This window comes from Kwoniella shandongensis, chromosome 1 (genome assembly GCF_008629635.2).
Source record: "Kwoniella shandongensis chromosome 1, complete sequence".
NCBI classification, from domain to species: domain Eukaryota; kingdom Fungi; phylum Basidiomycota; class Tremellomycetes; order Tremellales; family Cryptococcaceae; genus Kwoniella; species Kwoniella shandongensis.
In genome coordinates, this window is record NC_089287.1 from 1,391,298 (window position 1) to 1,406,385 (window position 15,088).

At 49.6% G+C, this 15,088-nt stretch overlaps 5 protein-coding genes across 5 annotated transcripts; 2 read left to right on the top strand and 3 right to left on the bottom strand.

Moving 5' to 3' along the window:
• Positions 1 to 330: 330 nt before the first annotated feature.
• CI109_100498 (acetate non-utilizing protein 9, mitochondrial) lies at positions 331 to 1,065 on the bottom strand (the record flags this gene model as incomplete). Its single annotated transcript, XM_032002841.1, has 3 exons — positions 331 to 409; positions 514 to 825; positions 974 to 1,065. 3 exons carry the CDS (start codon positions 1,063 to 1,065, stop codon positions 331 to 333), a joined length of 483 nt encoding a protein of 160 aa, XP_031862648.1.
• Positions 1,066 to 1,698: 633 nt separating this feature from the next.
• CI109_100499 (isocitrate dehydrogenase [NADP], mitochondrial) lies at positions 1,699 to 3,479 on the top strand (the record flags this gene model as incomplete). Its single annotated transcript, XM_032002840.2, has 9 exons — positions 1,699 to 1,818; positions 1,886 to 1,951; positions 2,026 to 2,166; positions 2,242 to 2,361; positions 2,424 to 2,644; positions 2,700 to 2,759; positions 2,823 to 2,878; positions 2,933 to 3,009; positions 3,066 to 3,479. The coding sequence occupies 9 exons, from the start codon at positions 1,699 to 1,701 to the stop codon at positions 3,477 to 3,479; spliced, it is 1,275 nt and encodes a 424-aa protein (XP_031862647.2).
• Positions 3,480 to 3,766: 287 nt separating this feature from the next.
• CI109_100500 (uncharacterized protein) lies at positions 3,767 to 6,329 on the top strand (the record flags this gene model as incomplete). Its single annotated transcript, XM_032002839.1, has 5 exons — positions 3,767 to 3,919; positions 4,037 to 4,300; positions 4,370 to 4,721; positions 4,788 to 5,563; positions 5,637 to 6,329. 5 exons carry the CDS (start codon positions 3,767 to 3,769, stop codon positions 6,327 to 6,329), a joined length of 2,238 nt encoding a protein of 745 aa, XP_031862646.1.
• Positions 6,330 to 6,511: 182 nt separating this feature from the next.
• CI109_100501 (uncharacterized protein) lies at positions 6,512 to 11,488 on the bottom strand (the record flags this gene model as incomplete). Its single annotated transcript, XM_032002838.1, has 10 exons — positions 6,512 to 7,631; positions 7,699 to 8,339; positions 8,395 to 8,450; positions 8,500 to 9,637; positions 9,685 to 10,005; positions 10,060 to 10,145; positions 10,207 to 10,770; positions 10,826 to 10,880; positions 10,944 to 11,193; positions 11,274 to 11,488. The coding sequence occupies 10 exons, from the start codon at positions 11,486 to 11,488 to the stop codon at positions 6,512 to 6,514; spliced, it is 4,446 nt and encodes a 1,481-aa protein (XP_031862645.1).
• Positions 11,489 to 12,870: 1,382 nt separating this feature from the next.
• On the bottom strand, positions 12,871 to 14,864 carry CI109_100502 (26S protease regulatory subunit 6B; the record flags this gene model as incomplete). The annotated part of the gene is made up of 12 exons (XM_032002837.1): positions 12,871 to 12,878; positions 12,943 to 12,979; positions 13,123 to 13,178; positions 13,240 to 13,308; positions 13,362 to 13,530; positions 13,583 to 13,774; positions 13,837 to 13,937; positions 13,989 to 14,052; positions 14,108 to 14,346; positions 14,425 to 14,572; positions 14,645 to 14,773; positions 14,832 to 14,864. The coding sequence occupies 12 exons, from the start codon at positions 14,862 to 14,864 to the stop codon at positions 12,871 to 12,873; spliced, it is 1,245 nt and encodes a 414-aa protein (XP_031862644.1).
• Between the last annotated feature and the right edge of the window lie 224 nt (positions 14,865 to 15,088).

Genomic DNA, 15,088 nt, shown 5'->3' on the forward strand with positions numbered 1-15,088 from the left:
CGGCGTCGTTGATGTGAGCCCATCCGAGAGACCGCTAAGACGCCCTGGGGTTGGGGCGTGCGTGGCGAGTGTCACTCGAGGAAGTCGTGATCATGGATAGCATTAGCAGGAGAGGTAAAGTAGCATCTTACGGTGAAAGGGTATGCGGGCGAGGAGAGACATAAGAATATACGGAATAGACTGCATAATGGGGGTGACCGGCATAGGGTTGATAATATCGTGGCATGTAATAGTGTAACCAATGATTAATCGAGGTGTTACCTCGTAAGCCCGGTGAGGTTGATCGGGCGAATATATAATGACAAACGGATCGTGATGTGATAATCTAAATCATCTTCCTGAACCTGTTTTCTGATTCTCGGTTGTCGCCTCTCCTGCTACTTGCGCTTCTTGTTCTAATTGTTCAGGTCTGTGGGTGAACGTGAATCAGCAACAGTAACGTCACTCTGACATCAATGGCCAAAACGTCGCCTTTGTCAAGTAATTTGAAGGGGCTAGAGTGGCATCACTCACGATTTCCAAACTTCTTTTGTGGCATGCATCAACTCGTACAGTTGCCCAACTTGTTCCTTACTCAATTTCTCAAAAGCCTCGCTATCCAACTTCTTCCCTTTCCAAGGTTGCACCCGCCTTGTACCATCGCTCTGTACGATAGAAGACTCGAGATCGTCAAGATATAATTTCCATTGTGATAGGAAGCCGATTATGTGGAGTGGATTATCGGTCGTTCGGGTGAGTCTGAATTCAGATTTTATATATGAATCTCCCATGAAACGCATCTCGAGTGGGAGGTGGCGATGCGCTCGAAGTAGACGGCGGTAGAGACTGTCGTCGTGTGAGTGAGTGAGTCATCGAGTGATTCGTTTGTAGACGTTCAGAGACGGGATATCCAATGGAGAGAGGCAGAGTCGTACCAAAAAGTCAGCGTGCTGCACCTCCTTCGCGATGAAATAGACCCAGCGGCGGCACTCACGGAATAGGGGGGATGATCTGGACCGATGCCTGAGACACCGAGAGTGGTAATGGTGCGGAAGCACTAGCTAGTCGGACAAGTGTTGATCTCATGGTGTACAACAGTAGTTGGGCGCTCTGCTTTGACAGATAGCAATGTGTTGGAAGTGAGTCTAAGATGAGCAGAAGATAAAGTCGAATACAAGTGTGGATCGTCGATCACATTTCAAGCAGAGTTGAGCTACGTACAACCCCAGAAGTGGTGACATCATGACGTTCCTCCTTCCCAAATTCGGCCTTTGACGGTATCCTTCGGCCGATGAGCCGGTAGACATTCTACCGTTGTTTCCTTTTTATCATCTAGTCGAGTAGAGATAAGCAAAGGTGTATCTTCTTTCATCTTATAGCAACGATTCAGCTCGCCTCGCCTTCTATACACTTCTGTCTGTGAACCTATCTACCATGGTGAGTTGCACTTCACGCAAGTTATTTCATGCTCGAGGAAGCACAACCATCACGTGCGGCTGGGTGCTCGTACCTGCAACAATGACGGCAGGGAAAGAGGAGGAGCGTACATGTCAACGCTCATCCCGCTTGCCTTCCTATGATGCACCTTGAATCACATAGACGGATCCGCACTGTCTATGAAAGCTGACATGCCATTCCGCACCTATCTAGCTCCTCACACGCCCAACTTCCCTCGCACGAACTTCCATCCTTCGTTCTACGCGTCCTATCGCTCTCAGTATGGCAATGCGAAACTATGCCTCCCCAGCGGGGTTGGAGAGGATCAAGGTGAAGAACCCGGTCGTCGAGATTGACGGTGATGAGATGACGAGGATCATCTGGAAGAAGATCAGAGAGGAGGTGAGTGCTGCATAGCAGAAGCTGAACTCGGCTGCTCTTCAATTGCTAATTCATGTTTCGTTGATAGCTCATCTTACCGTTTGTGGACGTTGACCTCAAATACTACGACTTGGGAATGGAGAACAGAGATGCTGTAAGCTAATTTGTCTCCTCCCGCTTTCTGTGGAGAAAGGAAGGTCCTAGCTGACATTATCTGTTATGGCTTAGACCAACGACCAAGTTACTGTTGACTCTGCAAACGCTATCAAACAATACTCTGTCGGTGTCAAATGCGCTACTATCACCCCTGATGAGGCCCGAGTGAAAGAGTTCAACCTCAAAGAGATGTGGAGAAGTCCCAACGGTACTGTGAGTATTCCATGCTACTCATGTGACACCTTGTGTAGGATGAGTAGGACACAGCTGATCTGACTCCGAGGGTAGATCCGAAATATCTTGGGAGGTACCGTCTTTAGAGAACCTATCATCTTGGAGAAGATCCCAAAACCTGTTCCAGGATGGACAAAGCCTATCGTCATTGGTCGACACGCCTTTGGTGATCAGGTAAGGAATAATTCCTGACCTTTCAGACTTGAGCTGACACCGCTGAAACCGCACACCAATAGTACCGATCAACCGACTTCCTCGCTCCCGGTCCTGGTAAACTCACACTCACATTCACCCCCGAGGACGGAAGCAAGCCTACCGAGATGAACGTCTACGACTTCAAGGGTAAAGGTGTCGCTTTGGCCATGTACAACACCGAGGAGAGTATCTACGGATTCGCGCATGCCAGTTTCAAGATGGCTCTGAGCAAGAAGATGCCCTTGTTTATGTCTACGAAAAAGTAAGCTGAACATCCTCCCTCGATTGCGGAAGATGGTAGCTGACAACAAGCACAGCACCATTCTCAAGAAGTACGATGGAAGATTCAAGGATATCTTCCAGGAGGTCTACGAGTCGTGAGTTACTGGAGGGTACAGTTGATAAGTACAACTGCTGATCATGAGCCCTGACCGACACAGCACCTACAAGCAGGAGTTTGAGAAGTTGGGTGTCTACTATGAGCACCGATTGATTGGTGAGTTGTGGGCCTTGACGTGATGATTTGATGGGTACTAACAAATCACACCAGACGACATGGTTGCACAAGCGATCAAGTCTTCTGGTGGTTTCGTTTGGGCCTGTAAGAACTACGATGGTGATGTCATGGTAGGTCACACCCACTGTCACCTCCCAAGTATGACGCTAACCTCGCTCTCCCTCAGAGCGACATTCTCGCCCAAGGTTTCGGTTCCCTCGGAATGATGACTTCCGAGCTCATCACACCTGATGGCAAGACTATGGAATCCGAAGCTGCTCACGGTACCGTCACACGACACTACCGACAATATCAACAAGGTCACGAGACGTCGACCAACCCCGTCGCTTCCATCTTTGCCTGGACTCGAGGTCTCGCTTTCCGAGCTAAACTCGACGATACACCTGCCCTTGCCAGATTCGCGACTGCTCTCGAGGAGGCTTGTGTCGAAGTGATTGACAAGGACGGCGTGATGACGAAGGATTTGGCTTTGGCCATGAAGGGGAAGGACATGACCAGAGACGATTGGGTCACGACGGATGTGTACATGCAAAAGGTCAACGACAGACTGGTGGAGAAGCTCAAGGCGTCTAGCTCATAAGGGGTGTCGGTGAGAGAACATAAAACGGATTGTAACGGATCTTGTCATGCATAAAGTCATATCATTGTGACAGTCGTCTCGTCTCGTCTCGTCTCTTCATGATCATCACCATCCTTACCTACCTACTTGGAAGGTTAGTATTACACCTCCACTTTAGTTCAATTACGTAACGAGAATATTTCTGCAACAGCAATCTTCGAAGGTGTAAAAACCGTCAACCTCAGTGACTATACGTTGATTTCGCATATCGTCTATCACTGTCTTCATCTGAGTGATCCACCTACACGATGACATCGATATCAGCGCCTACTCAACTGGCGACATTCGCCCAACCTCACGCTTCGAGCTCAAAACTTCCGCATGTCCGACTTAGTCCCGTTGTGGGAGATGCTAGGTCGGCCGTCGCAGCTGTTCAAGGGGATGGTGTGTGGACGTATGATGTGAGTGGCTATGCTCTGCATGAAGTGCTGCTCCTACGGGATCGCAGATGCCATGCATATGGAGCTGAGGACGTACGAGAACAAATCCCTGCAAGAGGTGCTGATTTATTGTCGCAGTTGAGCACTTTGAGACCTACAACATCGTATACCGTACCTCCATCTACCGTCTTCTCCACCTCTCCAATCAGCTACTGGACGACCAGATCCCCCGTCAAGGACACAACCGAGGAGATGGATGTCGATGAGGAAGAAGAAGAAGAAGAGGAGGAAGAAGTCTCTGCGAAGTCTGGGAAGACGGAGAAAGAACGTGTGACGTTGGTAGGATCTGGAAAGGAAGTGTGGGTTTGGCGAGGCGAAGAGGGAGAAAAGGAGGTGGTGTCGGTGAGTGCTGCGTATTAAACCTTTCATGAAAGGGCAGTCACTGACGCAATGCATACTACTATCACGCAGCTATCGAGTCCCGTACATGATATTCACCATCTTACATCTTCACCTTTACCCATCCTCGCTGTATCTGGATCTTCCAAAGTCCAAATACATCTCCTCGACCCCTCTTTCAAATCCCACCCCGTCTCCGTCCCCACATCACTCGGTTTATCCGATACCGTTCTCGTCTCTCGGATCGTCTCGTCGACTGAAGAGTTATGTAAACTCGTACTTGTCGATTTGGTCGGAAAAGTCGTTGTGCTCAGAGTGACGTACGATGATAAACGAGCGGAGAGGGTTTCGGAGGGAATTATCGGGGAAGGCAAGAAATTGACATTTGTGGATGTTAGTCAAGATGGAGTGATCAGTGCCTTGGGTGAGTGCACTAATAAATGCAGGAGGACGTGACTGGACTTGATGCTGACGTGCGATATGTCTTCAGACGGCCAATCAAGACTTCACTGTCGAGATATCCGAGAATTATCGTCATCTGCGACTCAATCCCCCATTCATCTTTCTCATCCACCATCAACACCTGCCTTACTCTCACTCCCATCGGCTGGCAAACCACTTGTCCTCGTCCCCACACCTCATCCTACACCATCGCTTCTTCTTGCCATTCCTCTCGCAACGCTGCCCACCGTTCTTTCTTCCACTTCAGTCTCGACATTCACAGCATCTGGGTCCATCTCCCATTTGAGCGTACTGGCAAGCCGGGGTGGTGTTCTCACTGTTGGTGTGGTGTTGAGTCATAAGAACTCGGATGGCGAGAGTGGCCGAAGTGTGATTTACACCTGCGAAGTTGGTCTACCAGAGAAGGGTGTCGGGATGTCTATGTTACTTGGTACTCAAACCAAGTCGAAAATGTACCTTGCTTCGGAATCTGCTCTGGGAGAAAACAAATCCGGTGCAAAGAGCGCTGCGGAAAAAGCGGAAGACGAGATCATTTCGACGATAACGACGAACTTGAAACGAAAGGACGTGGCTTCTGCCGAAAGAGCTTGGACCGAATGGAGTGCTAAACAACCGGTGTTCAGCGAGAAATTTGTCCCACGTATAGTCGAGACGATCTTCTCGGCAGCGCTGAACGACGAAGGGAAGCAAGTTGGTTCATATGCGGGTGGTGTGATCAGGGATCTGGTCAAGACAAGGGTGGTGAGCGATGGGATGTGGAAGAGTGGTGTGGTCATTGATGGGCTATTACCTTGCGGAGATTGGGTGAGTTGCCGATTCCCTCACACCCCAATATCTCGAGTTTTACTGATTCACAACCTTGTTGTTCGTTTCATAGGAAACCATCCTTCTCGCGTTGAACACCATTCCCACCATCCCCTCGTCTACGGTCATCGCTCTCATCCGAGCGAGTCTTCAGACATCATCCACGACATCTACCACCACACCTACTCTCGCCGTTCTTCTTCGCGAAATCATGTCTGGTCCTTCTCCCGCACCCACCTACCGAATCGATCTTCGACGCGAACTCAATGTTGAAGAAGCGACTTCAGTCCTTTGTCAATTTGTGATTTGGGCAGAAGCGCACGTCGAACGACGCAGCGATAGTTTAGAAGGGTGGGACGTGGACAACGAGAGCGAGTCCAACCCCAAGTCTGCCTCAAACCAAGAAGCCGATTTACCTTCACTGGAATCTGTGATCACTCATTCTTCCCTCCTCTTGGACGCACATCTCCCTTCATTCCTCTCTTACGAAGTCTCACATACTCAACTCGAACGACTCCAACTTGCCCTGGAACCTCTCATCGCTATTCAGAACGATTATCGAAAATTGAGAGGACCCGTCGAAGCTGTTTTGACCCTTGTAAGGAGAGAAAATAGGAAAGCTGAAGAGAGAGAGAGTAATAGAAAGGCAAGACATGGCAGAGGTGGTAGTAAGAAAGCTGCCGGTGTGGCAGGTGCAGCAGGAGGTCCGAACAAATTACCAGAGGAAGTGGTGGGCAAGTGGAAAGTTGAAGATTTGGTATTCTAGTTCAGCATCGCATTTTACTGCAATTCGTATCTCATCTTGACACGCACATGCAATCCTAATTCTCCAAGACGATTACAACAACTTTTGCATTCTGTATTTCCGCAAGATCCTTGCTTGTCTAGATAGGAAAACACCATCACACACTGGTCCGATCCGGATTGACGCTACTCTAAATCTACAGCTCACCTCCCTCCACCACCGCCACCTCCGGGAACGAACACCGGCGCACTTATTCTCATCGTTGTCGATGGTTGTGCGGCCGTTCCACTGGGGGCTGCAGACGCAGGCGAAGCAGAGAGAGGTTTACCTCTGACCGCATCAGCCTTTCGTGGCGTCGTCGTAGCCAACGCGGGACCATTGGTCTTGTCGCTCCCTTCTGCACTGCCGCCTCCGCTCTTGCCTGTAGTCGCTTTTCCATTCGGTTGTTTCGTTTTCGGTTTTGGTGATGGAACAGCTTCGCCTGTCGCGCTATTTATCTTAGATTTGGGTGCTCCATCTTTCGCTCCACTTCCACCTCCGGTTCCACCAACAACCTTCCCTCCTCCACCTGCACCTTGTTTCCCTTTCGTATTCGGTATTCGCATCTTGCCCCCACCACCACCTCCTCTTCCACCTTTTGTCATCCCATTTGATCTACTTGGATTTTCCTCCTTAGCCAATCTCGCCTCTTCCTCCTGCCACCATCTCATAAATTCCTGTTCTTGTATTCTTGCCTTTTCAGCCTCTCTCTCTTCTTCCTGGATCTGTATCAGACTCTTTGCCGGCTTCTTGGTCGACATCTCGGCTATATCCCTTTCTTCCTGTTGGATAGCCAATAACGAGAAAGATTGCGTTGCGGCTGTCGTGGGAGAAGTCGCCAAGATTGGAGGAGCGGGGGAAGGCGCGAATGTAGTAGGTGTAGCCCATGCTGCATTGTTACTTGGTACGGGACCAGATATCTTGCGAGACGCAATTGGGGGAGTTGCCAATTTTACAGGTGTGATAATCCGACTAGATCCAGTACGTACAGGTACCGGAGAAGCTTGAGATCCAGCAGGTCGATTCAGTGTGGAAGTTTGTTGCGCCTGAACAGAAGATAGTGATGTCTTTCGCACTTCAAGCGGACGCCATGATGGACCGCCGGAAGCAGAAGAAGTGGAAGGTGGGCTTCGAGCTGTGCTGATTGCTGGAGATTTGGTAGGTGTTGACGTTGTCATAGGGATCGTCGAGCTGGATCCACGAGGAACACTGCCTGGAATCTGTGGACCTCGAGCAGGAGTTCGTGACCCAGCTGCTTCCGCCATGATACTTCGAAGATCGACCCTGTTCGAAGATCTTAGTCAGCCGAAAACCCTCTTGTGCAAAGACAACATCGAGCCTATGCACTTACTTCTCCGTCTCTACCGTCTTGGAACGCCATGTTTGTGGTTTAGCAGAAGCAGACAAGTCCAACGGAGTCATCGGTCTCGCTGCTCTTGGCGTCTGTGCACCCGATGATGGCGTAGGGAAATCATCGTCCATCTGAAACATCCCGTCCGCGGCGGAAGACGAACGATCAGGTTGTGGCTGTATCTCCGGGCTGGCAGTTGGCGAAGGTAATGGTCGAGGTCGACGCTTCTCCCTCACAGGAGTCATCGTTTCTACTGGCGACAGAGCCGGTGATCGAGGCTTCCATCTGAACGGTTGTCGAACTCTTGGTACCGGTATATCTTGTAATAGCAACCAATCACGATGCTTTTCCATTGCTTGCTTGACCAGAAATTGACTTCTCGACACCGACAATTTCGCACCTTGTTTCTGAGCGATAGTCTCGCACAGATCTTGCAGAACGTCGTGCTCCATCTCGTCCAGTAAACCGCTCTCAAGCATCGTTTCCAAGCATGAGATGATGTAGTCGAAGATGCTGAGTTTGAGGGTCGTCGCTTGGTAGAAGGCCGCTTCTGTCGCAAGTGCAGCAGCGTTGAACACGTTGCAATGACGGATTATCACGCGGGAGCAGACCAGCACAAGTCGATCGAGTAGCAACTCGGTCTGCACAGGGAATTAGTTAGGATGCGGATACGTTTGGTGGAGCACGAGAACGTACCGCTGCAGCGAGCACTTCAAACACAAAGTCCAAGAAGTCGTCCAGTGTTTCTTGGTCTGTCGCCCAATCAGCCGGATACTTTCGCACAGTCTGAGACGAACTCACGTAGATAATCAAAGAGATCATCCTCCACTCCTTCGTGGATGTACCTAAACACCAAACGCATCGGCGTCCATTTGAGATGTTTCATTTTGACCACTACCCTTCCTTCATCTTTTCTACCCAGTGTCCAATCGCTATCCGCAAACATCGCTTCGAAGAAAGGACATCTGGCACGCAAGATCGTCGAATTACAGGAAACTTCCTTGTCGGCCAAAACAAGCGTCACGTCGGTTGCCGATTTGATCGTAGCCGGAACAATGGAAGTCTTGGTGAAGAATGCTTGGAAGTCGTGAGGAAGGGTTTGTTGAGAAAGAGGTTGTTTCGCCGCATACGAGAGGACAGAGGAGAGTGGAGCAAGGTCTAGCTCATCTGCGATGTCCTTCAGATCTGATTTGATATCGCCTATGGGGATTTTCATAGACCCGAACTTTTCCTGAACGAGTCGGGCCACCCGTGAATCGTAGATTGCCGTCACCTCATCCGAGTAGATGTAATGAAGCAACAAAAGCGCCACGAGCGGGTGGCATGCTTTGATGTAGACCGCTTTGGAAGGACCGTATTTTCCAAACGTCAGTCGGTCGCTTTTGTATCTCCCAGCCAACAGATCGGCGAGTTTGGGTATCCGTAGTGATATTATGACACTGTGCGCAGGGATGGCAAGACCTTTGACGACCAAATGGATATCACTTCCCAGTAACGAGTCGCTCCAAGCAAATAGTGAATCGCCCTCTTCAGTCCTCCACCTTGACAAGATGGTGCACATCCGCAGCGCAATGGAGGTATCCTTCGCTACCGAGTTCGTGCTCTCGTCCTCTTCATCTTCGTCTGCTTTCTGCTTCGAGTGTTCCCGATCGAAATCTTCCGCGGTCATCTGATGTTCGAATCGACGGAAATGAGGCTGAAGAAGGAACATATCTTCCTGTAGCGTGCGACCCGTCAATGATATACGAGTGGGATCCGCGTCCACTCGAATAGCAGCGAACGCTCCGGATTCGTTGACAGCCACTTTGATTACTCGTTGGAGGTAAGGGATCCTTCGGAATTTGAGCTGTCCAGAACCTGATTTTAATCGTTGTCTGACGAAGACGTGTCCCGAATGGGTACATATTATCACTGTTCCGTCGGTTCCAAGGGCAACATCCTGTATTGAAATCAGCGCTGTAACTGACATATAGTAGTTGAGCTTACCTTGACAGCGGTGAAGCTCTTTCTTAACGCCCAGATCATCTGCGGCTTCACCGTAACATGTCTGTCTCGCCCCTCCTTCGAGACGTCTTCCAAGGGATTCGGTAACGAAAACGTAAAGACGTCTCCGATAGACGACAGCGCAGCGAACGATGTACCGCACGACGTCACTTTCTTGATCATTGGCTTCAGAGTCGCCTGTGGCGGTCTGAATGGGAAAGCTTCGGATAGAACACGAGGGGTCGAAAAGCTGATTTTGAAGTTTGTGTCTCTATGGAAGCACAGCACTTCGAAAGAGTCGAGAAGGCAGATCATTGCGTATTCCTATGTAAGCATGGTTAGTGGGATGTTCCGCGAACTTCGAGCACAGACACTTACAGAGAAAGCGATATCAATGACCGGCTGCGTGATTGACGTTACCCGTCGAGGGGCAATTTGCACAGGATTGGACGCTTTGTCGTAGCCTACGAACAGACGAGCAGTATAAGCTTTGACCATCTGTACGAGTGTGCCAATCCTGCTCACCAAGATGACCTGCGTTCGTCCCCCAAGTCCACACCGCATCGTCTGTCCAGCACGCACTAGCCATCCGACTCGCCGCCACACCTCTGACCATTTCCTTCTTCAGGGGTCCCACGATCCTCTTTGGTGACACCTGAACCAAATCATCATCTCTGCTATTCGTCATTGGCTTTTCCGGTGGTTCTACGACATATCCCAATTGTGAAAAGCGATTATGTCCCCATGATAAGATATAGCCGCCAGAAGCGAGAGCGAGCGTGTGATCTTGACCCAGAGCGATGGCGATGATCTTGTGTGGCATATCTGGCATCGGTAATAGCGAGAGTTGTGAATGGACCGATCGACCTAGTCGACCATTGGCACCGAATCCGCAGATGCTCAGATTCCCTCGAGTTTCGTTCGTGATCACGCCAGTGTGTAATTTGGCCATGACGACGTCTTTCACCCCAACATGATCGAATCGCTCAGAAGGATCGGAACGCCCGTTGGCTTGAGCTTGTGTGAGGAGGTTGATATGATCAGGATAGGCCTTGTCGGAGCTATCACCGGTTCCGAGAGCAAAGTTTCCTGGAACGAGACTGATCAGATCCATCCCATCTAGGTGTATCATACGAAAACTCACTGTTGACACCCCAGACGTAGAGGTCTGTTCCATCAACATCATGCGGCGGATTGGTCTGAGCATGTAGTTGTATTAGCATCATATCCCTCTTGGTTGTCCCAGAAGGGATGGCACCCACCCCTTCAACAGTTCCATTGTACAGATCATACGCCGTCATCCCTTCGATGTCCTTTATCGAAGTATCGATGTCATTCCTCGCTAACAGATCTCTCGCAGCTCTGATGTTTCCTGCGAAGAGAGCACGATGGAGAGCCGTGTAGCCTGATTCTTGGTCTTGCAGATTGACGGATATGTTGGGATTACGAAGGAGGATAGAGAGGAAGGTGTAGGACATCGGTGTGAGGGATGATGCGGCGAGGTGGAGGACGCTGCAAAAGTAATGTCCTCGAATTAGCGTGAAGCGTCGAGCGGTATATCACTCATAGCGCAATGATATGCGTAGACTTACGTTCTTCCTAGACTATCTCTCTCATTGATATCCGCCTTGACTGGAACTCCACTCAACCCACTCATTGACCAACTCTTCCCACCCGAAGCGCTCCCCGGTCCAATCTTTCCCCCACCTCCATTGTTATTGGTGTTGTTATTATTCGCCGTTCCATCAAGCTCTTGTCTGAAAAGTTTGATATTACCATTATGATAATGTACGTGAAGGTTGGGCATAAGTCAGATGAAGGTGAAGGGCGAAGACCTCTTTCGAGATAGGTCTTCTCCTTCGGGTGGTTCTCTCTTTTCGACTGTGGACGAAAGAGAGAGCTGTAGAAACCGAGGAAGGTGGCCTCGGTTTATACCTGTAATATAACTGGGCTTCCGAAGACGTGCTGTCGCGGTGTCGCTGTCAAAAGACGAAGGAGAACGATTGATTCAAGTGGTGGTTGTTGGCTAAAACGCGTAGGATTGGTCAGGACTGGAACGAAGATAAGGCCAGTGGTGCGTCAATTGGCTATGTCGTGGGTTTTGAACAAGGGCGAGTCGTCTTTCGACGTGCGGGCTACACTAGTAAGTGGAGTGGAGCTGAGTTTGTAGTTGTCGACAAGTAAATTATCTGTTATCAATGGAAGTGGCTACACTTCGACAATGTCGAGTGGCCAAGTTTCGATCGTCCATATCTGCAAACGTGTCTGGTGGAGGTCGAGTAAGGGTTTTGGAGTCGCGGATCCGAGGAACAAGAACACCCAATCAAAACGTACCCTTATCGCATATCTGACTTGCATCGCGAACTGTATGTAGCAACATTGGATGATAATGTCTATGTTATGCATTTGAGTAATATGTAGAATATGAGAGCGTATAGACAGGATGTACCAAGACAAATGGACCGGAGAGCGGAATGGAAAAGTCCAAACCCGGTGAGTAGCAAGGGACGAAATCTCCACTGGGAGGGAGACCCGCCAAATATTTCTATTGGTGTTCCTAAAATAGCAAGACGACATAGGTAATCATCGCTCGCAGAGTGTTAAGCACCGTGTGTGTGTGGTGGTGATGAGGATGAGAGGGTGAGATAAAAAGATAATGGCCCAAAACTTCGATGGCAAGGAAAAGCGCCCGCTAGTCGAGCAGGAAACTGCTAGAATCCGAACGGATCACCTTGACATCGAGATCGTGCGTCAGTACCTCCGGCAATGCCACACCTCCCATCTTGCCAACCGACCCGAGACCAATATTCCGTAGAAATCGACTCGAGATATCCAGCGCCTGTGAAGTACCGTTCCCGTAGTTTTAGCGCAAGGCCGCGGGAGGATGACAAAAAAACGCCGATGGCTCTTTCGAGCCATCGCTCTGCGCTCGTGTGACGCCGTTCGCCATCACGTAGAAGAGGTGAGGGCGATATGATGGGTCGCTAAGCGAGAAGGGAGTAGGATGACAAGGGACTCGGTTGTGAGACAGATGGGAGACTAGGAACTGAACGTGTTGTAATAAATCGCATTACGCGCAACAGTCGTCTTCATTGATGATTGCATGCAAAGTAGAGAAATACACTGCGATAGATTGTCAGTTGTGCTCACACTTGACCCAGAGAAGACGACTTACAATATAACATGAGACTATCGGTCTGCGATGGAAGATGCGGGAGTCAGCAATGCAACGAGGGTCGTATGTCATTCGTGTATACTCACAGAACTCGTGAGTCTCGTCTGTTCGTTTGACACTTCCCTATTATACAAAGGCAAGTTGAAAGACAACATCAACATCATTCCAAGATGAATTTCGATTTTTGTAGGCAAGAGGGAGACGCGATATCGGCGTTTTACAACCATAACAGCGGGATTTAAATGAGTGTGGCATTCGCGACTCACCTTCCAGGCTTCTTCAAAGTCAATAGGCAAGATGACGTATCGGTTCTTTCTGACAGCTGTGACACGAACGAGCTTATCAGTGCGTGCATAAAGAATATACCTCTCCCTTAAGCTCACCTTGTAGACCAGCCGATTGACAAATGGAAGCGATCTGCGCTGAACTGAGTTGGTCGGGTCGAGAAACATCTGTACCGAACATTAGCTCATAATCACCGTTCAGATCAGTGACCTCCACTTACAGTCTTCGAGATCAACGTCTGGTCCAAGGTTCATCTTCGACGTGACAGTCTGGAAGATCAACCGTCTCTCTCGTCGTGAAGGAAGAGGCATCTCGATCTTCCTGTCCAATCGACCAGGACGAAGCAAAGCTGGGTCCAATGTGTCCGCTCGGTTAGTAGCCATGATGACCTGTGCCCCGAGATCAGCTTGTGTCTTCGCTAGAAATAAGCAAGTAACATACCTTGACTGTGGTCTGTTGATCGAAACCGTCCATCTGGTTAAGCAACTCGAGCAGGATACGTTGCACCTCTCTATCCGAGCCGGTCTGCGCATCGAAACGCTTTGTCGCAATAGCGTCAACCTCGTCAATGAAGATAATACAGGGCGAATTTTCTCTAGCTAATCTGAAAACGTCTCGAACCATACGAGGGCCCTATGGAGCCAAACAAGTCTGATGAGCTTCCATTCGCTTCGGAAATCGATTCAGGAGCTCACCTCTCCTAGGTACTTCTGCACGAACTCCGAACCGACCACACGGATGAAAGATGCTTTTGTGGAATTGGCGACGGCCTTGACCAACATCGTTTTACCGGTACCTGCGTGACGTTAACAATGTTTTTCGAGAAATCAGTCGACTTGATGCCTACCTGGTGGTCCATAGAGCAGTACACCTCTAGGGGGATCTATACCAATCTTCCTATACAAGTCCATCTGCATCATACATCTGTAAGCTTGACTGTAATGTGTAGTGCACCTCGTAACTCACCTGGACTAAGGGTAACTCCACAGCTTCTCTGATCTCCTGCTTCTGCGCGTCCAATCCACCGATATCAGAGTACTTGACATCTGGCTTCTCGTCCGCTCCCAACATGGCAATGGAGGAATCAGCCTCTGGGGGAAGGATATCGACAAGGGCGTTGGAGTGTCGGTGCAATGCGACGGAAGAAGAGGGTTTGAGCAGTTCTCGATCGAGCGTAGACAGGATTCGAACGACGTAGTTGGATCCTAAGAGGAGACAATTGAATATCAGCTCCATTACGAACAACGTTGTTCACGGACGCAAGGCAAGTAGCTGATACTCACCAGTTGTACTACCAACGATACCCCTTCTCTCATCTACAGGTTCGAGGAATTGTCCAATGACCAGAGGCACCGATTGAATCCTCTTCACTTCCTCCTGAGCACGAAGCAGCTCTCTCCTCAAGTTCTGAGTCTCATCACGGATGTACTCCTAAATCAATACAATAGAGGTTGATCAGCGCTTACAATGAGACGATAGGGTGCGTAGAGAACGTCGACTCACCTCTTGGAGCTCGAGGAACTCTCGATGGGCTTCGAGTCGCTTGAATGTACTGTAGAGCTCCTCATCGCTTGCGGGGAGCGATTTGAGCAACGTTTGCTTCTCGGTGATCTGAGCAGAGAGTGTGGGGTCCTACACGAAGGGAGTCAGTCAAGGGATGTCCTGATGTATGCACTATGGAATCACTAACCTCTAGCTTGAGGTCGATACCGATCTCCTCCATTTTGCAGTGTTGGGTATGTATGTTTGAGTAAGGAGAAGTGTGAAATACTAAAGAAAGAGGAATGCAGTTGAGGTTGTTAACGATTCAACGTATGTAGGCGAACACGCGTTGTCATCACCAAGGACGACGCGGAGATGTCACAAATCTCCGGTGGCGACTCTCGACCTCGCTCGTTGCTAGTAATAGAACCAACTCTGTTGCACAGTTGACTCTGACTTACTCTT